Source organism: Carcharhinus amblyrhynchos, chromosome 18, assembly GCF_965287045.1.
Source record: "Carcharhinus amblyrhynchos chromosome 18, sCarAmb.v2.hapA, whole genome shotgun sequence".
NCBI lineage: Eukaryota > Metazoa > Chordata > Chondrichthyes > Carcharhiniformes > Carcharhinidae > Carcharhinus > Carcharhinus amblyrhynchos.
Genome location: NC_137341.1, coordinates 38,000,795 through 38,026,571, shown reverse-complemented (window position 1 = coordinate 38,026,571; position 25,777 = coordinate 38,000,795). Strand labels below are relative to the sequence as shown.

The window sequence follows — 25,777 nt, the reverse complement described above, 5'->3', positions numbered from 1 at the left end:
TTTCACAGCCTCAGGACATCCCAAAGTGAATTACAGCCAACTGGAGTACCTTTGAAGTATCGTCGCTGTTTTAAAGCTAAGAAAACGTTAGCCAATTTGCGCAAGGCAAGATCCCACAAGCCAACAGTGTGCTAACGACCAGATAACGTATTAGTGATTTAATTTGATTTATTATTGTCACATGTATTGGTATAGAGTTTCTTGTATGCCATACTGTTCATATAGGAGAGTGCAGAATGTAGCATTATGGTCAGAGCTAAGGTTTAGAGAAAGATCAACTTAGTGTGAGGTAAGTCCATTCAAAAGTATGATGTTGGCTGAGGGATACATAGCGGCCACAACACTATCGAAAACTCTGCTACTGTTAAGTGCATATTTGCATAAGATCACTGCATTTAGAAGGCTTTTTAAAAATTCTTTCATTTACATCAAAGTGCCTTTAATTAGAAAATCAGACCATTATAAATTATTTGAAAAACAAGTGCTATTTGGAACTGAGGATTTTGGTGAGAAGGAGAGTTAGGCGAGGAAGGGGAGGAAGTATTCCTATCCCTTTGCTTTGGCTAACCTTTTCACTCTGCAGGAGTTGGTTCTTATTCTACTACAGGGAAAGCAGTTAACTGTTTGGTGGGTATCTGGTAAGTGATCAAGGTCTATTCTAGTCGTAAGGTTTAAAATAGTACAGGAATTGTGGGTAAGTTTAATAAAAGGCAAATTTTAAAAATGAATAATAGAATTAAGTAGTCAATTAAAACACATTATTGATAGCAGGACAGGTGTTGTACCATGGCTGCAGCATATGGGAGCTCCTGGATGCCAGTGTTATTCAGAGCAAACATGTCTGCAATAAGTGTTTGTGGCTTGAGGAGCTTCAGTTCAGAGTCATGGAGCTGGAGGCTGAGTTGCAGACACTGCAACACATTAGGTGATGGGGAATGCTTTGTCCCAGGAAGAAGTCACAGAGACAGGAAGGTGTGACTGAGAGTGAGGCAGGTCAGCGGGGGCGGGGGGGGGCTACTGCAACTGTTTAAAGGATTATGGTTTCTCACCTAATTTGGATGAGAGTGGGGGCTTCAGGGTGGATAAGCTGTCTGACCAAGGCACCATGGTACAGAAAATCATCCAAACGCAGAGAACAAAAAGGATTGTAGTGGTAGTAGGGGGACAGCATGGTCAGGCGGATTGAAAATATTCCCTGCAATAAAGAGTGAGAGTCCAGAAGGCTTTGTTGCCTCTCCAGTGCCAAGATTCAGAACATCTGCTAAGGACTGGAGAGGAACTTGCAATGGGAGGGGACAATCCAGTTATTGTAGTCCATGTAAGTATTAGTGACGTAGATAGGTATAGGTAAGAACCTTTTGGCTCCTTATGCTGCACCTTCCAAGCCCACAACCACTACCGTCTGGAAGGACAAGAGCAGCAGACACATGTGAACACCTAGAAGTGTTCCCAAACTGACTCCCCAAAGTCTAGCGACCATCTACAAAGCACAAATCAGGAATGTGATGGAATTCTCCCCACGTGGCTGGATGGGTGCAGCTCCAACAACACTCAAGAAGCTTGACACCATCCAGGACAAAGCTGCCCGCTTGATTGGCACCACATCTATAAACATTCAATCCCTCCACCACCAATGTCAGTGGCAGCAGTGTGTACTATCTACAAAATGCGCTACAGCAATTCACCAAAGGCCCTTAAACAGCACTTCCAAACCCACGACCACTTCCAACTAGAAAGACAAGGGCAGTAGATAAATGGGAAGACCGCCACCTGGAAGTTACCCTCCAAGCCACTCACCATCCTGACCTGGAAATATATCGCCGTTCCTTCACAAAATCCTGGAATTCTCTCACTTACAGCATTGTGGGTCAACCCACAGAACATGGACTGCAGCAATTCAAGAAGGGCAAGTAGGGATGGGCAATAAATAAAGTAAGAAGTCTCACAACACTAGGTTAAAGTCCGACAGGTTTATTTGGTAGTAAACGCCACTAACTTTCAGAACACTGTTCCTTCATCAGGACTTTGACACTGTTGACAGTTGGACTTTAACCTGGTGTTGTGAGACTTCTTACTGTGTTTACTCCAGTCCAATGCCAGCATCTCCACATCAATAAATACTGGCCAGCCAGCGACGCTCATGTCCCGTGAATAAATAAAAAGTACCCTTCCAAGCCATTCACCATCATGACTTGGAACTGTATCACCATTCTTCCACTGTTGCTGAGTCAAAATCCTGGAACTCCATTCCTTAAAGCACTGGGTATACCTACACCATATGGACTGCAACAGTTCAAGTAGGCAGCTCACCACCACCTTCTGAAAGACAATTAGATATGGACAATAAATGCTGGCCTATCCAGTGATGTCCACATCCCATGAATGAATTAAAAGTAAAATAAATAAGCACAATAACAACTCCTCCACGATCATTCTCAACACTGGTGCCCCACAAGGCTGTGTACTCAGCCCCTTACTGTGTGGCCAAATTCCCCTCCAACTTGATTTTCAAATTTACTGATGATACCACAGTAGTGGGTCGGATCTCAAACAATGATGAGGCGGAGTGAGAGGTACAGAATCTGGTGAACTGCTGCAATGACAAAAATCTCTCCTTCAATGTCAACAAAATGAAAGAGATAGTCATTACCTTCAGGAAGTGGAGAACATGCCCCGTCTACATCAACAGGGACGAAGTGGAAATGATTGACAGCTTCAAGTTTTGATGTGTCCAGATCATCAACAACCTGTCCTGGTCCCTCCATGCTGACGCTATAGTTAAGAAAGCTCATCAATGCCTCTGTTTTCTCAGGAGACTATGGAAATTTGACATGTGCGCTACAACTCTCACTTTTATAGATGCACCATAGAAAGCATTCTTTTTGGTTGCATGAAAGCTTGGTATGGCTCCTCCTCTGCCTAAGGCTGTAAGAAACTACAAAAGGTCGTGAATGTAGCCCAATCCATCACGCAAACCAGCCTCCTGTCCATTGACTCTGTCTCCACTTCCTGCTGCCTCATCAAAGCAGCCAGCATAATCAAGGACCCCATGCACCCTAGACATTCTCTCTTCCACCTTTTATCAGGAAAAAGGTACAGAAGTCTGAGCTTATGTACCAACCAACTCAAGAACAGCTTCTTTCCTACTGCCATCAGATTTTTGAATGGACCTACCTCACACTAAGTTGATCTTTCTGTATATCCCATGTGTGACCATAACACCACATTCTGCACAATCTCCTTTCCTTCTCTATGAATGGTATGTTTTGTCTGAATGTGTGCAAGGAACAATCCTTTTCACTGTTCCTAGTACATGTGACAATAATAAATCAATCAAAAATTACAACAATGATATAAATGATCAAATGCATCCATTCCAAAGCCTTTCGCATCTGCCTGGTGTGCATTCACCCTTTCCCCAGGATTGAAAATGCGCCACCAGCACAAGTCAACACAGCTGAATCATAACTGGTCCTTTTCTCAGAATGCTTGTTGAATTTGCTTGGTGTGATTTCGCCTCTTCCAAAATAAAATCCGCCTTCACTTTATTTCAGATGAATTGCAGCATTCGCAGTACGGCATATGCATTTTTTTTCTACTAGCATAGCGTGCAGCACGGTGGTCCCAAGCCCAGCCTCCCTCCCCTGCAGAGGAGATAGCACAGAGAGGGGACCCGAAAGGAGGTCTTGATTGACAGACAGGGTGAAGCACACGCGCACTGGCGGCGAGGGCTTGCAGAACGGTGGACGGTGGTGCGCGCGCAGGCGCGGGAGGCGCTGTTGGGGGGGCACGCAGGCGCGGGAGGCGCTGTTCCGTGGGGCGCGCGCTTCGGTGGCGGGCGCGCGGGTCGAGAGGGAGCGAGCGGCGCACGGGAGCGACTTTCGGACAGAGTGAGTAACAACCTGGCTACAGCTGGGGGCTCGCGCTGCGGGAGTGGGTGGGAGACGGGGGACCGCGGCATCACCTGGAGCGGAGGGGGCGGGGCCAGCCCGAGTCGGGCCAGGCGCGAGGCGGCCAGGTGAGCTCCAGCCTACCTGTTTGAACCATCAACCGCCGCCGGCCAAGCGGCATCACCATCACCTTCCCAATAACACCATCACCATGCTTGACATGAACACTGACACTTCACCCCCTCATTAATTAATCAGCTAATGTGTTATCATTGTTGAGGGAGGGGAGGGCAGCAAAAAAAAAATCCATTTCTTGTCATTTTTTAAAAAAGCTGTTGAAATATGGCGTCTTCAAATATGGAGGAAGACGAGAGCTTGAAGGGATGTGAAGTTTACGTCCAAAAACACAACATCCAGCAAATCCTGAAGGAATGTATCGTCAGCCTCTGCATTGCCAAACCTGACCGACCAATGAAGTTCCTGAAGGAATACTTTGACAAACTGGAAAAGGTGATGTAAAAAACTGCTTCCTTTAAATTTAGTTTTGTTTGGGAGTAAGGTTATTCTTGGTTATTTTTATTTTAATTGTTATTTTTCCAGTATCTGGGACGTTGCAGAAAATATTGTTGTGTTGCTTTATTGAAACAGTGACAGTTGCTTGTTGGCGTGAGTGATGTCTCTGTAATCACTGGCATCTTTTGATCCTGTAGCCATCAGTGTGATGTGGGTATGCCGGCGTTGGACTGGCGTAAACACAGTAAAAAGTCTGACAACACCAGGTTTTAGTCCAACCTATTTATTTGATAATATACTCACAAGCTTTCGGGTTAGCCCCTTCATCAGGTGTGCGCAGTGACTTTTGAGATTCAGCAAATCTTTACATCTCTGCCGAAGCACTAAGAGATAAATTTTAAAAATGCATTTGGCTTCACGTCAACAGCTGTAAACACAAAGCTTAATGGTCAATAGTTTAAATATGATGCAGTTAATTTTGCAGAAGATTCTGCATCTTGCCATGGTTACTTCACTCCATTCCAATTCCTTGTTTCATTATATATATGACAGATTCTCCCTTTCCCAGTATATCAAGTCAATTATTACTTGGAAAAAAATACGCCACTTGCATCGTACAACATATCAAGCGTCTTTTTAATCTGCTTATTTGATTCCAGCCCTTTAAACCTTTCTGTCTCTCATTCTCTCTCCTCTTGGATAGCTCCTTAAAACTTACCTGTTTGACCAAGCTTTTAACCATCTGACTTAATATTTCTATGTGGCCAAATGTCAAAGTTTATGAAACGCCTTGGGATGTTTTAGTCAAAGTGCTACATTTGTTCAAGTTATTTTTGTTTATTTCCATCATCAAACTTTTATTTCCCCCTCACCAGACAGATGGTAACATGAACATGTTGCCATAGTAATGTGGCAACGTTTGCTGCCACGCAACCTTTAATTCACCTTTTGCTGAACTACATGCTATTAATGATTAGATTCAGACGTGTGTTTTATGATGCTATTTTGACCTGGTGGAACTTAATGCTTTGATCATTCCATTTCATGAGTGCTCTTCTTAAGGTGGATCTTTAGCTCATTGTCTTCTGACACTTCATCCTGAGCTGTTTACTTTGATATAAAGATGGTATTTCATGACCAATAGCTCTGGATTCTCCCTTAAAGCATCACTATCTTTCATTTTTCAAAATGGATGCATCCTAAAAAGACATTGTGATAATGTCATTACAGCAAGAAGGAGTCCATTTGGTGACCCATGCCAGTTCTCTGTAAGGCAATCCAGGGAATCCCATTTTCATGCTTTATTCCCATGGTCCTGAAGTTTATCCGCCTCAAGTATTTATCCAATTTTGTTTTGAAATTGTTAATTGTCTCTGCTGCCGCCACGACCACCATCTTTGTAGGCACTCACTGCATAAGAAAAGTCCTTCATTGCATTCCCCTTGTAACTCTTGCCCAAAACCCTAGTCCTCAAATCCTTTGAGAAATGTCTACTTTTGAAAAGTGCCTGCAGAATGTGGACCTCTTCAACATGCCAGTTCATGCAACAGAACACAGATTTCCCACCTATTTAGATTTTTAGTTTCTTTTAAATCAGACATTTATCCCCTAAATTGGATTTAATTTTAACTTTGATGAGGTTGGTCTGAGATCAGCATGATTCATGGCATTGATGGAAAATGATTGAATTTTAATATTATGTTCTGTTTTGTGTTCAGATGTTTGTAGTAGATAAAATCACCTGAATGATTGGATTAAGTTTTATCTGGTGATCACCTAGGCATACTGACCATTGGCTATTTGATGCATTCCTATGGATCTACTTTTGAAAAGAGTTCTTCCATAAAGGTTTATTGTGCAAAAATAGGCTTACCTCTAGTTTTTAATGAAATGGAGGAAGTGCTGTCCATTGGACTTAACCACTATTTGAATCACATTTCTAGCTGAGTGATAGGATGAGTTAGGATGTCCAGCTGAACATATGATTCAAAAATGTAAAAATTCTGTTAGATGCTTGGTATATACAGCACCACCACAGGCCATTTGACCCAACCAGTCCGTTGTGGTGATTATGCTCCAATTGAACCTCCACCCAACTCCACCCAGTCTACCAATGTGATCCTGTATTCCCTCTTGCTTGCATTATTACCTAACTTCTTCTTAAATGCATCAATACAATTTGCTTCATCCATTCCCTGTGAAAACAAATTACTCAGCCTCTTCACACTGACCCTGTCAATCCCCCCCTGAAGAATTGTTCTAATGGGATGAGTTCATTGTTAACCCCAGTGTAGAACATTCTCATTTCACATCAGTTCTTCATTCCTTAAGCTGCTGTCTTTCAGAGCAAAAAAAAACAAATTACACTTTCTCACCAATAATTACATAAAGAAGTTTCTTTTAAATTCCCTGTTGGGTTTCTTGGTGACTATCTTATATTGGTATCCTCTCATTATGCTGTTCCCCACAAGAGGAAACATTTCAGCTCTGTCAAACCTACTCATTTTTTAAAGCTAACACTGCTGCCTCGTAGCGCCAGGGATCTGTGTTCAATTCCCGGCTTGGGTCACTGTCTGTGCAGAGCCGGCACGTTCTCCCTGTGTCTGTGTGGACTTTCTTTGGGTGCACTGGTTTCCTCTCACAGTCTGAAAGATGTGCTAGTTGGGTGCATTAGCCATGTTAAATTCTCTGTGTACCTAAACAGGCACTGGAGTGTGGAGACTTGAGGATTTTCACTGTAACTCCATTGCATTGTTAATGTAAGCTTACTTGTGACGTTTAAAAACTAAATTTCAAGGCCTGTATTAGGTCAGCCTTCCTTTTGCAAAAGATATAGCCTTTCAATCCTTCCCTATTTATACCGATGCATTTCTGGGATCATATTTAAAAGTTCATTCTCTACCCTCTCCAATGCCTCCAAACCCTTTTATTAATCATAGAACCCCTACAGTGCAGAAGGAGACCATTTGGCCCATTGAGTCTGCACTGACAACAATCCCACCCAGGCCCTATCCACATAACCCCACATATTTACTCTGCTAATCCCTCTAATTTACGCATCCGGGGACATTAAGGGGCAACGTAGCATGGCCAGTGCACCTAACTTGCACATCTTTGAACTGTGGGAGGAACCCAGAGCAGACATGGGGAGAACATGCACACTCTGCACAGACAGTGATCCAAGCTGGGAATTGAACCTAGGTCCCTGGAGCTGTGAGGCAGCAATGCTAGCCACCGTGCTACCCTTAACTAATAATTAATAATAATTTGGTAACCACAAAGTATTCTAAATTGAAACTTGGTCATATTGAATACAAGTTTAGTATAACTTCCCTACTTTTCCAATCTATCCCTCTGGACATAAAGCTTATGTGCTTGGTTTGCTTTTATAACTTTGTGAACCAGTGCCATTACTGTTAGTGATTGTTATATTTGTACTTTGGTATTCCTTTTCACCCAAATTTTTACCTCCAAAGTTGTAAGTGATCATTATATTCTGATCAACATGTGCTCTCTCATAGTTGTTAAATTTGATCTTCCAATTATTTGCCCATTCCACAAGTTTATTGATGTTCTCCTGTAAATTGTTGCAGTCTCCTTCATTATTGACTATCCGTCCTTCCGTTTGATGTCATTTACAAATTTAGAAATCGTGTTTTTGATTTCAAATTTCCAACAGCTAACGCAAATGGTGATTTTGATTTTGCTACAGGCAAGTCTGAAAGATAGATGTACCTAGCTGACATTAAAGGCTTAATTACCTTAGTTACCAAATTTTTCTGTCACTTTACAGTTTTGATGACCATAATATACAGTGTCACTATATATTAAGATATTTTTATGAAATAGTTCTATTTCTTTGTTTTGTTTTCTCTGCTTCAAAGTCTTCCAGGTCTTTGTGATCCCCTTTTGAACATGAAGCAAACATATACCAAAACAGAACTCTAATGAATTTTCAATATGTTTGAATCTGGTATTCCTATTTATTTTCTTTAATTATACATCTCAATATTCAACATAATATTTGATCATTTTATATGTATTTTAAAACTGACCAGGACACACAGCCATACCCAGAATGGTGATTTTTCTTTTTGGTTTTCTTGGTGTATCGGTAGATGGAAGAGTCATTTTCACATGAGTAGAAATTTCATTTGTAGTTATTTTTCTATGGGTTTTGATACAGAAATATATGTTTCAGTTTGATTGATTTTTGTCCCAAATTGTGAAATTTGTACTGTTTTATTTAAAATTACCAGCAGATTTTTGTCTAAATAGGAGCAGACAGTGACCTTTTCTGACTTTAGAAAGCCCCCCATCACCAATCAGCATAAACCCACACTCTTACCATGGCTAATCCACCTAACCTACAGATCTTTTGGACATTAAGGAGCAATGTAGCATGGCCAGTTCACCTAATCTGCACAGCTTTGGATGGTGTAAGGAAACTGGAGCATCTGGAGGAAACCCACATAGATACGGAGAGAATGTGCCAACTCCATACAGACAGTCATCCAAGACCAGAATTGCACCTGAGTCCCTGGAACTGTGAGACAGCAGTGCTAACCACTGTGCCGTTCTTATTTTTCTATCATTCCCATTCTGATTTCTGCATCAGGGATTGTTTATGAACTTTCAGAATTGTGTTACACCAGATACAAATACCATACAGAGTGGCACAGTGGATAGCACTGCTGCCTCACAGCACCAGGAAACTGTATTCAATTCCAGCCTCAGAAATCTGTGTGGAGTTTGCACATTTTCCCCAGGTGTGTGTGGGTTTCCTCACACAGTCCAATGTCTGTGGGTTGGGTTGATTGGTCATGGTAAAAGTGCCCCTTAGACAGGTGGATTAGCAGGGTAAATACATGGGGTTATGCAAAGAGGGCCTGGGTGGGATTGTTGTCAGTACAGGCTTGATGGGCCAAATGGCCTCCTTTTGTACTGTCAGGATTCTATGATTCATTTTGATGTGGTTGCAAGTTAAAACTGGCTAACTGATGTGTGTAAAAATGGTTGTCCAATCCTATGAAACATTCTATAAACAGGAAATACTGCAAAAACTGAGCAGATTTGGCAGCATCTGTGGAGAGGGAAATTAAGTTAACATTTTGAGTCCACAGCTCTGAAGAAGTAATGCAGACACAAAATGTTAACTGCTTCTTTCTATATAGATGCTGCCAGACTTGCTGACTTTGTCCAGCATTTCCTGTTTTTATGTCAGATTTCCAGCATCCACAGAATTTTACTTCTGTGCTATTTTTAATGTTTGGTGATATCAGTAATATTGGTGCACCATCCTTCAAATAAATTGACTGGATGAAGCAAGTTCTGTTTGCAAATTCTGTAATCCTATGTTGATTCTGAAGACATCGCAGTCAAAAAAAATCACCACTTTTACCATAAGAATTCCGCCTAAAACTTTCTACCAGAGAAGTCTCACTCAAGATGACGTTCTACTTCCAAGGAATATATGAAGTCTAAACTGATATCAGTCAGTGTCCAGATACAGGATTTTGTTTTATTCTAAATTATGTAATTGTTTGACAACTATGTTGTAAATGATTGTTGCTTTGTATTTTAGTTTTTATTTTTTCTTGGGATTTGGGTGAGGTTAGTCAGGCTGCATTTATTGTCTATTCCTAGTTGTACTGGGAAGAGCTGAGGTCTTACTCTTTCTGCTGCTGCAGTTCTTGTGGTAGGAGTGGTGCTGCTATGGTAACGTCAGAAAATAAAACTCTATGTTACGGAACTAATTTTAGGGGAAGCTTAGTCCAGAGTATGTGGTGAGAAATACTGTTTTACATTTTTGCTGCTTCACCAATAATAGTGAATGAAGGATAACTAATGTGCCATGATATGTTACAAATAAAATGCGCATCCTAGGCACATACATTGGTATGAAAATCATCTGCAATTGTTCCATTACAAGTTGAGCTTATCAGATTTGTGAAGAAATATTCAAAACAGCATATTAATTCTTAATTTTGTGAGGGTACATTTCCTTTATTAAATTTCTTCAAAACAATTTTCTTATTTCTGTTCCACATTCAGCCTTGTAATGAAGTGAGCATAGCTAAGGAAGTTAAGTGTATTCTGTCTTCCACCTATCCCTATTGGAAACTAGCTTTTGGAGGTGCATAAATGCAGCTTTGTTGATTTATTTCCCTTTCAAAATAACCTATCAAGCACAAATGTTGGTGAAATTTGGACATTTGACTTTTCCAGTGTTACATGTTATTTATGTTGTCTGTTCATCTATAAAGATAGATGTGGAATTGCTGGTGTTGGACTGGGGTGGGAACAGTAAGCAGTCTCAAAACACCAGGTTAAAGTACAACAAGTTTATTTGGTGGCACAAGCTTTCAGATTGTTGCTCCTTCATCGGGTGAGTCACTCACCTGATGAAAGGGCAACGCTCCGAAAGCTCATGATACCAAATTAATCTGTTGGACTTTAACCTGGTGTTGTGAGACTACTGACTCTATAAAGAGTGTTTTTAAAGTCATGCGTGTAACATACAATTCTTATTAGTGTTACCCCTATTTGCTTGCTATTTAATCTATGCATTCCAATTAAACTTACTTATTTTTCATGCTCCTGAACCCATGCTTAGTCTGCAGCATAGATGGTGCTTGTAATGTGGTCTCCAAGATCTTTCTCCAAGATGGAAAACACTTCAAAGTTGCTGAAATCAGATCTGTGGCCAAAAGCTGCCAGACCCAACTTGCTGCAAACTCTTTTGACTGCTGTCCAACCCCTCTGCTGTTGCAACAAAATTACACCTCTTTTTGTGTTAAAAGCTGAATTTCTGACTGTTGCTGGGAACCAATTTTATTCAGTGCTTTCAAAGTTAGTGGTAATTGTGACTGAGAGTCCACGGACGTTGATAATGGTTATGTTACTAAAAGGTGTAGCTAAAATTTATGATCAGTTGAATAAATAAAGACTATTATCAAGATCATTTGAAGGATTTGTATTAAGAAAACGTTAACTGAATTCTTGAGGGTATCAAAATTGAGTATGCAGTGTTGCAGAGATAAACACTCCGTGATTTTTCCAGAGCTTTGCAGTTAGAAGCCTCAGGTTCCAGGATCATAGCTGCATCGTGCTTGAAGCTTAGAAAAATATTAAAATGCAAATAGGAATGTCTCATCTGTTCTCTCACAGTTCAGCAAGTTTACTTGATCAAGCATTAAACCTTGTGTTCCCACTATGATGGAAACTTAGGACAGATAACAGATGACAAATTCACTGATTGATGCAGAGTTTTTTTTGTTGCTGCTTCTTGACAAGTCAATTGTCGATGGAGACTTCAATCTATTATAGGTTCAAGACTATGATGACTTTCAGTCAAAATTAGGAAAATGTAGGGAAAAGGACAAAGAAGTATACCATATTTACTTTTCTGAACTTCCTTGGATGAGAAGTAAAACTTGTCACTTGATGAAAATGTAAAGTTGTATAAGACATCTTCAGCTTTGGAGGATCTGGTATCTACTTAACTTTACTTTTGAAGTTTTAGATCTTTTCTGATGCAGGTAAACTGTGAAAATTACCAATTTTACATTTCACAAAGTATTCTTTGAATACTTTGAATATCCTTGAGTAGTGACTTGTAATTCTAATATGAGTGAAGAACAACCTTGAAGATTTTTACATATTAATGCACTTAATTTGCACAATTATTAATCTTGTGATGTCGTTCCAAATATAACTTTGCAGTGATTAGGCTGCCCTTTCTTTCAGGTAGCATTTAACTACCCTTCCTACAAGTAGGAATTCCATGCTACCTCTTGAATAAAATTTGTTTCTCCTTCCCTACCTCCATTTAGTTTCCCACAAAACTGCTGACTCTTAGTTACTTTGCCATACATTTATCCCTCTTGATCTGACTGAATTATTGAGATAACCCTCCCCTTCTCTTATGTTTCAGAGTTTTTAATATGCATTCCAGCTCAGTGGCTCTGGACAGGAGTTACACGAGGCATAGATGTTTCCCATAGGCATTGTCAACCTTGTCACTGAATTGTCTACAAATCCACACATTTTGCACTCCTGTCACATTGCCTGTATTGCTACAATACATTGCTATATGCATTCTTATATAGGAGTTATTATTGATCTCTAGTGCTGATTTGCCATTATTACTAAATTATGGTTATTACACCGAAAATTTGGTTTCTGTTAGTTATTTTTCTCAATTTAGTGTGTTAGCTTATTACATTCAGATGAAATGTAATTGACCTGAAGCATTAACTCTGCTTCCCTAGCCACGGGTGATGTGCTAGTATTTCATTTAAGATTTCATTTCAGATTCTATTCAATTGAAATAGTTGAAATGGGGATTGCTGATTCCTCAGTTAAGACTTAGACATTCTAAGATCCTATGCCATCGAAGTAAGTAACTTTGCTAGAATCAAGCTTAAAGAAATTCAGGAAATAATCAGCAGGTCGGGCAGCATTTCTGAGAAACACATTTTTGGTGGCTTTTCATCATAACTGGAAAGTGCAAGAAAGGTAGCAAGGTAAAGGGAGAACTGGGAGGGAAAATAATCTGTTTTTCTCTCAACAGAAGTTACTTGACCTGCTGCGTATTTGCAGCATTTTTTCAGATTTCTAGCAATTGCAATATTTTGCTTTTGTATTGATGTTTTATTCGCTTTCAGGAATGTTTATCTGCAATAAGTTCTGCCCTAGTGTGACAGGATTTCCTTTTGTCTCTCTTATCTTGTTACATTTTAAAATCATTTTCTAGTTTTGATGAAATGGCTTTATGCTTCTCAATGGACTGAGGGTTGAATCAGTCTAGTCATGTGCTAACCTGCTTCATGCAGCCAATGAACACTCTTATTTGGCAGCCTATAATTTTCTGCAGTCCCCATTAGTAGGAAAATCCTTCAGCTGCTGACCTGTGAAGTTAGTTTTGTGTAGAATATAAATGAAAAAATAAGGTAACAATTACTTCATTTGATACAAAGCTTGCAAATGTGTACATCTTTGCAAAAATGCACTTCTGTTGGCAGTAAAGGCAAAGGGCTGATAAGCAGCCCGTCACTGTATGTGATTGTGCCCTCTGTGATGAACTGGTTCCATGTATGTTTGAATGGTTACACTTGTTATGAGCTACTCGTCCCTTGGGAGAGGGACAAAGGGCATAAAATGTTTCTTACATTTTTACTGGAAAGATGGGATCCCATTCTGGCTTAGTTTATTGTGGTTGTTCACCTTAATGTGTTAACAGATTGTTGCGACTGGAGTGCGCAACTGAAGGACTTAATGAGAGGGAGGAACAACTTGAAATTGGGTTGGTGAAAGGTTAATTGAATGAATTTTGTAATTTGTATAGGCTAATGGAGATTTCAATTAAATTGATGCATAACTAACAGAAGGAAAACTTCAAAATAAAGGTTGTCAATAACTGAAAACAGACTGTGGGGTTTTTCAGTGACATACTTCGAACAAAGAATACACTTTGTTTTTAACATTAGTTTAACAATGTGAATATTTTTAACATTAGTTTTAAAAATGTTCACATTGACAAATTCACACATTTGCTTTAAGTAAGCAGTTATTGAACAATAGATTTAATGAAAATTTTTGAGATGGTACATATAATTATTTTAAATTTTAAATTGAACTCTCGTGTAGTAATTGTCAACGATGCCTTAATCAATTTCAACAAACGACCTCCAGGTTTCTCTGCAGAACGTATTAATTAAAGAAGGTGGTGTTCAGCTTTTAATTGCTGTTGAAAATCATCTGTGGATGGTGTTTGCAAAGTGTTACCTCTTTACTTTTTTCCCTTGACAACTTGTATTTATACTATATAGTAAATAATCCATGTTGATGCGCAGAGGAACAGAAGCAACATAAACAAAAAGACAAGTGCAAAATGTCTACATTTGTTCACAATACAAGATGGAAAATACTGCAATCAGATACAGACAGATTAAGTGATGGGAAATGTAAGGCTATTTGCTTGGGAGTAAGAGTAGAAAGCAGACTAATTTTTAAAAGGTGTGAAACTTGTAACTATTAATATTCTGAAGGATTTGGGTGTACAAAAGAGCAAAGATAGCATGCAGGCACAACAAGCAAATAAGAAAATAAATAGCATGTTGGTCTTTTTTGCAAGGGAGTACAAGAGTAAGTAAGTCTTGTTACAATTGCACAAGGCTTTGGTGAATGACACCTGCAACACTGCATGGTTTTGATGTCCATATCGAAGGAAGAAGGTATTTGGCTTTCAGGCAGTTCAGCGAAAGTTCACTACATTGATTACTGGGATGAAACTATTGTCCTGTGATGAAAGGTTGAGTGAATTGGGCTGATGTTCTCCACACCTCAGAAGAATGAGAGGTGATTTCATTGGAGCACACAATGTTTTGAAAGGGTACACATTGATGTTGTTTTCCATAGCATTCTCATGAAATCCTGTGTTGAGTATCTGATTTTTTTTCAAAGGCAAACATGAATTCTTTGATATGAACATGTTTAAAACTAAAAGCACTAATGTTAATGTAAAACACATTAACAATAAAAGCTAGAGGTATATTCTTTATTCAAAGTACTCAATTTAAAATCCCCATTACATATTTTCTATTATTGACAACGTTTATTTTCAAGTTTTCCTCTTGTTAATTAGAACATGGGCGTAGTGGTTTATAATTCAGGTCAGAAACTCAAATCGTTTTCTGAAGCCTGCCTGGATCGTAAGTTTTTGCAGTTTGAATCTTACTAGGGTAAGCATGAGAAGTTTAACTTCAGGTATGATTCGAATGACCCACTAGGGAACTTTTAGCAAACAAAGATTATTTAAGAATGCAGTTAACATGTATAGAAAGAAAATTAGGTGCACAAGTGTTACAATAGTCTGAGGAGAAGGGTGGCACGCTGATTAGCATTGCCTCAGGTTCAATTCTGGCCTTGAGTGACTGTGTGGAGTTTGCACATTCTCACCATGTCTGCATGGGTTTCCTCTGGGTGATCTAGTTTTCTCCAACAGTCCAGTGATACACAGATTAGGTGAATTAGCTATGCTGAATTGCCCTTTTAGGCTGGAATTTTACCACCATTCTCACGGCAGGATTTTCCCATCATGATGGAGTGAACAGAGATTTGGCTGGCTGCCAAAAACTCTGACCTTGTTGCAGTAGGATCACGCCCTTAGTTTCTAAATATGTGTTATGTTAGATTGATTATCTGCAGTTAATGCATGGGATTCTGGGGCTTGGGCTGTTTGGTAAGATGTTCCTTCAGTGATTTGGTGCAGACTCAAAGGGCCAAGTGGCCTCTTTTTTCACTGTGGGAATTCTATGAAGGGGCCAGCCATTTGTATCTGAGATGAAATATTTGTTCACTCAAAAACGTATGTAGCTTTGGAACTGTCCACCCTACAAGGTTGTGGATGCTCCAACATTGAGTAAATTTAAGACTGAGATAGATTTTGGAGCTTGTAAGGAAGCAAGCGAAATAGAGAGCAGGCAGAAAAGTGGATTTGAGGTAGAAGATCATCCATGATTGTATTGAGAAGCAAAGGGGCCATTTGGTCAACTCTTGCTTGTAGTTTTTATGTTCTTGTATTCAACAGTTGGTCTTTGAAGGCAACATTGCGGAGGGAGACTTTAAGGAGGATCTTAATGACATGGACAAAGGTAGCAAAATGCAGAAGTTAAAGAAAGATTTGCATTTTATACTGTACTTCCTCTCACAAAGTTCTTCAATTAATGTAACAAAAATAGCAATTTTGCAAAATTCCACAAACAGTAATGTAATAATGACCAGATAATCTATTTTATCTCTGCTAGGTGAAGGATTAATATTAGCCAGGCCCTTGGGAGAACTGTCTTGTTCTTTTACAGAGTAGATATTTTACATTCACCCGGATGTTTCTCATTTGAAAGAAATTGCAATGCTATCTCAGTATTTACTCCATTAGAATGTCGGCTTAATTTTCTTTTCACTCTCCAGTCTCTGGAGTGGTACATGTATCACGAGTGGTACGTTGTGGTACATGAGTGGTACGTAATCTTCTGACTCCAGGGCGTGAGTGCTACCACTGAGATACAGCTGACAAAGTTAAAGGAGGAAGTTCCAAGGAATAGAACTGGAATAATGAAGGCTGTAGTGTTGCTTGTGGAGCTGAAGAATATGACATAGAAGAGTTGAAATAGCCATGATTGAAGGATATAGATGGGAATAGGCTTGACATATGTCGTACAAACAGGATAGGGTGAAGTTGTGGAGGAACTTCTATAAGGATGGTGATTTTCATGACTAAAGGTTGGGAATGTGGCACTATGGGAACTGCAAGGACATGGGTGATGCATAGCTGAACATGGTGCACGAGTGAAGCTTTGGATAAATCGGATTTTGTGTAGCTTTGAACTCACGGCCACCAAAGAGGACAAAAGAGTAATTGAGTTTAGAGGGAAGAAAGATATCTAAGTGTATGATGAAGACAAAGTTGGGTGGTGTTTTAAAGGCGGAATAGACTTATGATGGATAGGTTATAGGATTTGCAGCTCAGAATTTGCTCTAAAAGGGTTACATTTAGTAGTTAATCACCATTAACTTGAGTGAGCATTTGGGAGTAAGAGTTGGGTCTCCTGTCAATTTAATTAAATTCTTTTGGACCTGTCATTCAGATGGATAAAGTTCTGGCTCATACAGCCTTGATGCCAGACAAGCAATGATTATGAGGATGAGGGAAGTATAAATGAAAATAATGAGCTGCTGCTTGTTGAAAATATTTGAAAGCACCAGTTTCACCTTAAACAGTAATGTTTGAGGATTTGTCGAAGTGTCAGAAAATAGCAGGATGCTTGCACTCTCAGGTCATGCAAATGTTTTGTTAATAGTACTAATTTTTTTTGGTGGTGAAGGTTCAAATACTGGAGCTGAGTTTTTATTTATAGATGCATCTTGTGGACCATACATACCCAACAGAAATCCCTCTTTCAGCCTTCTCCTATCAAATATAGGTGAGTCCCCAACTAATATCTACCACTTGAATGAAATCAACACTCAGTTGTTGTATCATTAATAATTAGTGGTATGTAATGTGCGAATTAAGCACATGGACTGCATGAAGATTTACCAAACAAAGTTCCTTTATTCCACTGGCCCCAAAACTATATAAGCTGTAAAGGGAAAGCATGACTCCAAGAAACGAACAAACTATTTGCAAAGATTATTCACTGCCCATCCTCCATACCTCTGCCCTCTTCAGGGCCTCAGCTTCTCAGCACAATACTCAAAGAATAAAGAACAGTACAGCACAGGAACAAGTCCTTTGACCCTCCAAGTCTCTGCCGATCACATTGTTCTATCTAAACCAACCACTTATATCTCTCTGTTCCCTGTCTGTTCATGTGTCTATCCAGGTCAGTCTTAAATGTAGCTAAGGTATCTACCTCAACCACCTCACTTGGCAGTGCATTCCAGGCCCGCACCACCATCTGTGTAAAAAAAACACTTTCCCGCACATCTCCACTGAACCTTTCCTCCTTTATCTTGAACTTGTGCCCCCTTGCAATTGTCATTTCTGCGCTGGGAAAAAGTTTCCAACTCTTCACCCTATCTATACCGCTCATACTTTTATAAACTTATATCAGTTCAACCCTTAGCCTCCATCTTTCCAGGGGGACAAATCCCAGTTTATTCAATTTCTCCTCATAGCTAATACCCTCCATACCAGGCAACATCCTGGGAAACCATTTCTGTACTCCCTGCAAAGTTTCCACATCGTTCTGGTAGCATGGTGACCAAAATTGGACACAGTATTTTAAATGTGGCCTAACCAACGTTTTATATAACTGTAACATAATTTGCCAACTTTTATTCTCGATATCTCGTTCGATGAAGGCAAGCACGCCACGTGCTTTCTTCATCACCTTTTCCACCTGTGCTGCCGCTTTTAAGGATCTGTGGACCTGTACTCCCAAATCGCTCTGTCTCTATGCTCCTGATGATTCTGCCATTTATTTTATAGCTCCCACCTGAATTGGATCTACCAAAACGCATCACCTCACATTTGTCTGGATTAAATTCCATCTGTCATTTCTCCACCCAATTTTCCAGTCTATATCTATATCCTGCTGTATTCTCTAACAATCTTCATCACCATCTGCAACTCTGCCAGTCTTAGTATCATCTGCAAACTTGCTGATCAGACCAGCTGTGTTTTCTTTCATCAGTTGTGTTCAGGTTTGCCTTGCTGCCCAGCTCCCAGCCTCTGTCCTGCTCAGCCTCCCTCCCTGAAGCTTTTGGGGCCTCCTTTTCCTGCAGCCAACACTTCTGATTCAGACCCTGCCTTCAACTGTTCTCAGCTTGCACTCCCAGCATCTTCAGGACTTCAGCTGTGTCCTGAGGGAAGTCTCGAAGCCAACTGGATTCCCTTGCCTGGCATCCTCCTAGGCCTAAGACCCCTCCTGGCAGAGACCTTGCGCTCTGCAGTGGGCGGAGCCCAATTTCCAGCCCTGCTCTGAAGTCAGAAGTTGGGACATCAAAGACTTGCTCACCTCATCTGCTACAAGCATATAAGAAGGTAATATTGAAGTCATACAAAACATCATGTCAGTTAATAGATGGCTATAAGCCAGTTAGTTAGCAAAGAACATAAGAACATAAGAAATAGGAGCAGGAGTAGGCCAACTAGCCCTTCGAGCCTGCCCCGCCATTCAGTAAGATCATGGCTGATCTGTCGTGGCTCAGTTCCACATTCCCGCCCTCTCCCCATAACCCTTAATCCCCTCTCTTATCAAAAACCCATCAACCCGCGTCTTAAAAATATTTAGCGAGGTAGCCTCCACCACTTCAATGGGCAGAGAATTCCAGAGATTCACCACCCTTTGAGTGAAGAAGTTCCTCCTCAACTCCGTTCTAAACCGCCCCCCCTTTATCTTGAGGCTGTGCCCCCTAGTCCTACTATCCTTTCTGAGCGGGAAGAGTCTCTCCACCTCTATCCTATCCATCCCATTCATCATCTTATACGTCTCAATGAGATCTCCCCTCATTCTTCTAAACTCTAACGAGTACAAGCCTAATTTATTCAGCCTCTCCTCATAGCTCAACCCCCTCAACTCTGGCATCAGCCTAGTAAACCTCCTCTGCACTCCCTCCAAGGCCAAAATATCCTTGCGTAAGTACGGCGCCCAAAACTGCGCACAGTACTCCAGCTGCGGCCTCACCAATGCCCTATACAGCCGCAGCAAGACCTCCCTACTTTTATATTCAGTCCCCCTCGCTATGAAGGCCAGCATCCCATTCGCCTTCCTGACCACCTGCTGCACCTGCAAGAATTCCAGAAGGTGTGTATTCATTACATTTCAAATAATACCCCAACCCCAAGCTGATTATCAGTTAACACTGACAACAAACATTGTGGACCCTAAGTAACTTATAGTTCCATCACTGTACCATTTCTCCACAGAAATAATTTCAGACGCCTTACTTAAAGTATAATTCAGTTTAGTTTGACCAGCGTGACATGCAGATATAAACACAACACCCTCAGATTAATGAACAGATGGTAGTGATGACAGATATTTTAAGATTTTTTTTGAATGACACGGTCATTCATTGAACGGAGTCCTTATTGATTGACAGCTCAGCGGTTTTGTTCTCATGTTATGGAATAATACTGAGAGTTTTCAGTCATTTAGTGGGCAGTAAGTATGTGACTTTGACAGTCACCAACTTTGCGATGATTTAATAAAGGGAGTTAAGGTAGGAAAAATAAAAAGCCCACAATAAAGGTTAGGTGAATTGGATTTCGATGCTTGATATATCAAGGTGCTGAGAAAAAATACTGAGAAACTTATTTGTTTTCTTACCTTTATGTAAATAAAAAGACTTACTTCAAAGCCTATGTTTGGTTTGGTAATTGTTAATCAAACCTACCATCTGAGGAGAAGGAAACTCTTGGAGCTTTTGAGACTTTATGGTAGCCAGACTACAGAGCAAAGTTATCTATTGTGATCTTAGATCTTGATATTATTCAGATCTTTTTTTTTGGATGTCAGCAGCACTGACAAGTCAATAATTGTTTTGAGAAAAGCCACCATCTTGAACTGTTGCAGTCTGCATGGTGAGGCCACTGCTGCCATATTGGTGGGTAAAGGATTCAAGGATTTTGACCAAAGGGTAATGAATGATTTGAAATTATGTATCCAAGTCAGAAAGATTTACACACAGAGGCGATGGTGTTCCCATGCACCTGCTTCCTTTGTTCTTCCTGGTGGTGGAGATTATGATTTTGGAAGGTGTTGTGGAAGAAACCTTGGCAAATTGCTTTAGTGTATCCTCGAAGTAATACCCCCATGGCAGCCAGCCATGGAAAATTTAGGCGAATGGATGATTGAAGGATTAGTTCATTTCTTTATTGAGCCATCGCCTTATGTTGTAACCCCCACTTATATTTTAATTCATTAATCACTCCACTACCTTCTTTATCTAGCCCATTAAGAAACAGTGTGCAATAATAGCCCTAAAGAGGATCCCTGTGGGTCTCCATTTATGACCATCCCCATGCAGATTGACTGCCTGCCATTAATAACTTTCTACCTGACCAAGAATTGTCCTTCAGTCATATGTGCTATAGCCTAACATTGCCAGCTTTTTTTATGGCACTTTATTAAAGGTTTTTTTGAAAATATAGAACTATGTACCAGGTTTCTATCATCCACCAAGTTTCTATTGTCCACCCACTTTGTCATCTCCTCAGTTCTGGAGTGAGGAGTCAAGAATGCAGATAAGCAATTGATTTGAGGGACAAGTAGTGCTACTGTGGACAGAAGAAATGTGTCTGTAAGAACATAAAAGGGAAGGGTGCTACAATATCTCTTATAGAATTGATAAATTATCATTGCACTTGACACAATTTTATATAATTCAACCATGATGCCAGCATGAAAAAAATCAGAAAATGGGTAGGAAAAAAAGTTAAAGATTTTACATTTTCTTTGAGAGAAGTTTGAAACATCTGTAATTAAAAGTAGCTCAGTAGACATCGGGTGAAGTATGCAGTAGGTTTTTGAAGCCTAAAAACATACATATGTCCTGATTGGTTGATCACTGATGAATTGCAGTGATTCTTGGCTGCTTTTCTTTGCAGAGGGACCTCGGGGTCCTTGTGCATGAGTCGCAAAAACCCAGCCTGCAGGTGCAGCAGGTGGTCAGGAAGGCGAATGGGATGCTGGCCTTCATAGCGAGGGGGATTGAATATAAAAGTAGGGAGGTCTTGCTGCAGCTGTATAGGGCATTGGTGAGGCCGCAGCTGGAGTACTGTGTGCAGTTTTGGGCGCCGCACCTGCGCAAGGATATTTTGGCCTTGGAGGGAGTGCAGAGGAGGTTTACTAGGCTGATACCGGAGTTGAGGGGGTTGAGCTATGAGGAGAGGCTGAATAAACTAGGCTTGTACTCATTAGAGTTTAGAAGAATGAGGGGAGATCTCATTGAGATGTATAAGATGATGAATGGGATGGATAGGATAGAGGTGGAAAGACTCTTCCCGCTCAAAAAAGACAGTAGGCTAGGGGGCACAGCCTCAAGATAAAGGGGGGGCAGTTCAGAACGGAGTTGAGGAGGAACTTCTTCACTCAAAGGGTGGTGAATCTCTGGAATTCTCTGCCCGTTGAAGTGGTGGAGGCTGCCTCGCTAAATATTTTTAAGAAGCGGGTTGATGGGTTTTTGATAAGAGAGGGGATTAAGGGTTATGGGGAGAGGGCGGGAAAGTGGAACTGAGCCACGACAGATCAGCCATGATCTTATTGAATGGCGGGGCAGGCTCGAAGGGCCAGATGGCCTACTCCTGCTCCTATTTCTTATGTTCTTATGTTCTTATGTAAAAACAGCAGCAACTTTTGTCTGTATAATGTCTTTAACATGGGAAAACCTTCCTAATTGTTTCGGAGCATTTGAAATTGACACTGACTTAAACAAAGACACATTGAAACTAGGAGCAAGAGGAGACCATTCCACTCTTTGAGCCTGCTGCACCATTCAATATCATGGCTGATCCTTGATCTCAATGCTATTTTCATGCTTTCTCCCCATACCCCTCGATGCCATTAAAATATAAAAGATGATCTATCTCTTTCTTGAATACATTGTGACTTGGCCTCCACAACAAGCTTTCTGTTGTAGAGAATTCCACAAATTCACTGTCCTTTGAATGAAGACCTTTTCCTCACCTCAGTCCTAAATGGTGTACCCAGTATCCTGAGACTCCTGGTTCTAGATTCCCTAATCAAGTAAAACATCCTTCTTGCATCTAGTGTGTCCAGCACCATTAGAATTTTACACATTTCTATAAGATCTCCCCTCAACCTTCTAAACTGTAGTGAATACAGATGCAGTTGAACGAATTACTCTTCATAAGACAGCCCCACCAATTCCAGTGTCAGTCTAGTGAACCTTTGCCGCATTTGCTGTATGGCAAATATGTGCTTTATTAGGTAGGAAAACAAAAACTACATGCAATATTCCAGGTGTTGTTTCACAAAGGCCCTTATAACTGCAGTAAGACAGTTCTACTTTTGAACTCAAATCCTCTTGCAATGAAGGCCAACATACCATTTGCCTTCATAATTGCTTAATTCACCTGCCTCTCTACTTTCATTGACTGGTGTACAAGGACATCCAGATCCTTTTGTACATCCATGAATTCTAATCAGTCATGATGTGGAGATGCTGGCGTTGGACTGGGGTAAACACAGTAATAAGTCTTACAACACCAGGTTTATTTGGTAGCACAAGCCACTAGCTTTCAGAGTTCTGCTCCTTCATCAGGTAACACCTTCATCAGGTGTTCTAATCAATCACCAGGGGTGACACGGTGGTTAACACTGCTGCCTCACAGCGCCAGGGACCTGAATTTGATTCCTGGCTTGGGTCACTGTCTGTGCGGAGTTTGCACATTCTCTCTGTGTCTGCATGGGTTTCCTCCGGGTCCTCCAGTTTCCACCCACAGTCCGAGAGACATGCTGGTCATGCTAAATTTTCCCTCGGTGCTATCTGAACAGGTGCCGGAGTGTGGCGACTAGTGGATTTTCACAGTAACTTCATTGCAGCTAATGTAAAGTCTACTTGTGACTAATAAATAAACTTAACTTATTTAAATGATATACTCTTCCTTTCAGTTTTTGTACAACTTTACATTTAGCTGTACTGCCTCTGCCATGTGTTGCCTACTCACTCAGCTTGCCTGAATTATCTTGAACCCTCCTTGCATCCTCCTTATAATTCACACTCCTGCCCAGAAGGAAATATTGGTGGCTAAAAGCTTGGATAAACCGGTTTAAGGTGGATCTTGGAAGGAGGTAAGAAGGGTAGAGAAATAGATTCTCGTGTTACAATTATGCTTAACTTTTTTTTAACACATGGATAAAGTAACCTATTTTAGTTCAAGCTTTGAATAAATTCAACAATTCAACAAATGTTTAATTATTTAAATTTAGAAAACAACAGTGTCAAAAATCACTGCTGTTTACAAGGACAGAAATAGCTCTGATCTGACTTTTCAACAAATATAAACATTGGACTTGGATGAATTTCAATCAGTTTTGATTTTAATCATTTTATAATACTTTGTATATAAACTGTATAACTATTTAGCCTTCATGAGTGTGGAAAATAATAATTTTGAGGTGCTGAGAGTGATTAAAGCCAAGAACAAAGTTTTAGCAAATTAAAGCATTTTGTAACTTGAAAGGAATTCTACATTTTAAATGCATTGTTCTACATTTAATTTAAAGTGATAGGACATTTAAAAAATCTTAATTCCCATGTTTTATTTTTGAAGCCTTTTTCACGCATTTAATTTTGAGATATTTTTCATTTAAGCAGGTTGTGCTTCCAAGGAGTCTATTTGAGGTATTTTAAATTGTATGTTTACTGCGATTCATTACCCACCACACTCATACATGGCAAAGGTTGAAAATTAGGGAATGGGTAGAATTGTATGTTTATTGGTTAAATGCTTGGTCGATGAACAAAACCAAGAGTGTATCTAAAGAAGAGCCAATTTGCTGAGTTTGCACTCCTTTATTTTAGAAATTGAGTGAGTAATGCACACTTTTTTTTGTCCACTTAATGCTCAAAATCCTGATGTGTGTTTGCAGTGCATGAAGAACTCCACTGGAAGTACAAAGTAAATTTGAAATTACTCTTTCCAGAGTAGAGATAGGAAAGAATGGTGTGTAGAAATCTCAGTCTTTCTGTTGATCTGTTGTTAATTGCAATATAAATGTGTAACAGGTTTACCCTTTTGAGATTAAAATAGCCAGATCAATTGACTGGATAATACAAATTCCCATGCCAATTAGACAATCAGATCTAATCTACTGTCTGGTTATACTTATAAATGGCACAACATCTGGAAATGTTATAACCTAGAAATACTGGGTAAATACATAGAACACGACAGCACAAACAGGCCCTTCGGCCCACAAGTTGCGCCGATCATATCCCTACCTACCAGGCCTATCTATAACCCTCAATCCCATTAAATCCCATGTACTCATCCAGAAGTCTCTTAAAAGACCCCAGTGAGTTCGCCTCCACCACCACTGACAACAGCCGATTCCACTCACTCACCATCCTCTGAGTGAAAAACTTACCCCTGACATCTCTGTACCTACTCCCCAGCGCCTTAAACCTGTGTCCTCTCGTAGCAACCAATTCAGCCCTGGGAAATAGCCTCTGAGAATCCACCCTACCTATACCTCTCAACATTTTATAAACCTCTATCAGGTCACCTCTCATCCTTCGTCTCTCCAGGAAGAAAAGACCTAGTTCCCGCAACCTATACTCATAAGGCATGCCACCCAATCCAGGCAACATCCTTGTAAATCTCCTCTGCACCCTTTCAATAGCTTCCACATCCTTCTTGTAGTGAGGCGACCAGAATTGCACACAGTACTCCAAGTGGGGTCTGACAAGGGTCTTATAAAGTTGCAGCATTATCTCCTGTGAATAGTGAGCCAGACAGAGTGCTCTCAAATTAGAATTGCGATCTGACCTTAGTTATTTGATCTCAGTTGGGGCTTTGGCTCAGATACTATATTGGCTTTCAGACAACACCCATTCCCACCTATCATTGTGTCTTTAATACTTTCATTCTCAAGTTTTCCCTTTTTTTTCTTACAGTTATGCAGATGTAAACAGACAAATGATGTCTCGCCCATTCTTCATTTGTGAAGTTGGATAATGTGTGCTGGTAGACTTGACCAAGTCCTTGGTTGACATCCACATACACCCCTTACCCTGTGTTCCATGACATCTTTGTCATGCTGTCGAGGGGCTAGTGCTGAGGGAGTGTCATGCTGTTGGAGGTTTAGCATTGTCATTGTTGGCACTGATAGTTTAAA

General features: G+C 40.3%; 1 protein-coding gene across 1 annotated transcript in view; it reads left to right on the top strand.

The window, feature by feature from the left end:
• The first annotated feature begins 3,792 nt into the window (after positions 1-3,792).
• prkar1b (protein kinase, cAMP-dependent, regulatory, type I, beta) overlaps positions 3,793-25,777 on the top strand; it is a 157,210-nt gene continuing 135,225 nt past the window's right edge. The window contains exons 1-2 of the mRNA XM_080206839.1: positions 3,793-3,890; positions 4,223-4,400. Of these exons, the coding sequence (XP_080062965.1) occupies positions 4,233-4,400 (168 nt within the window). The 5' untranslated portion in view covers positions 3,793-3,890; positions 4,223-4,232. The remainder of the gene's footprint in view (positions 3,891-4,222; positions 4,401-25,777) is intronic.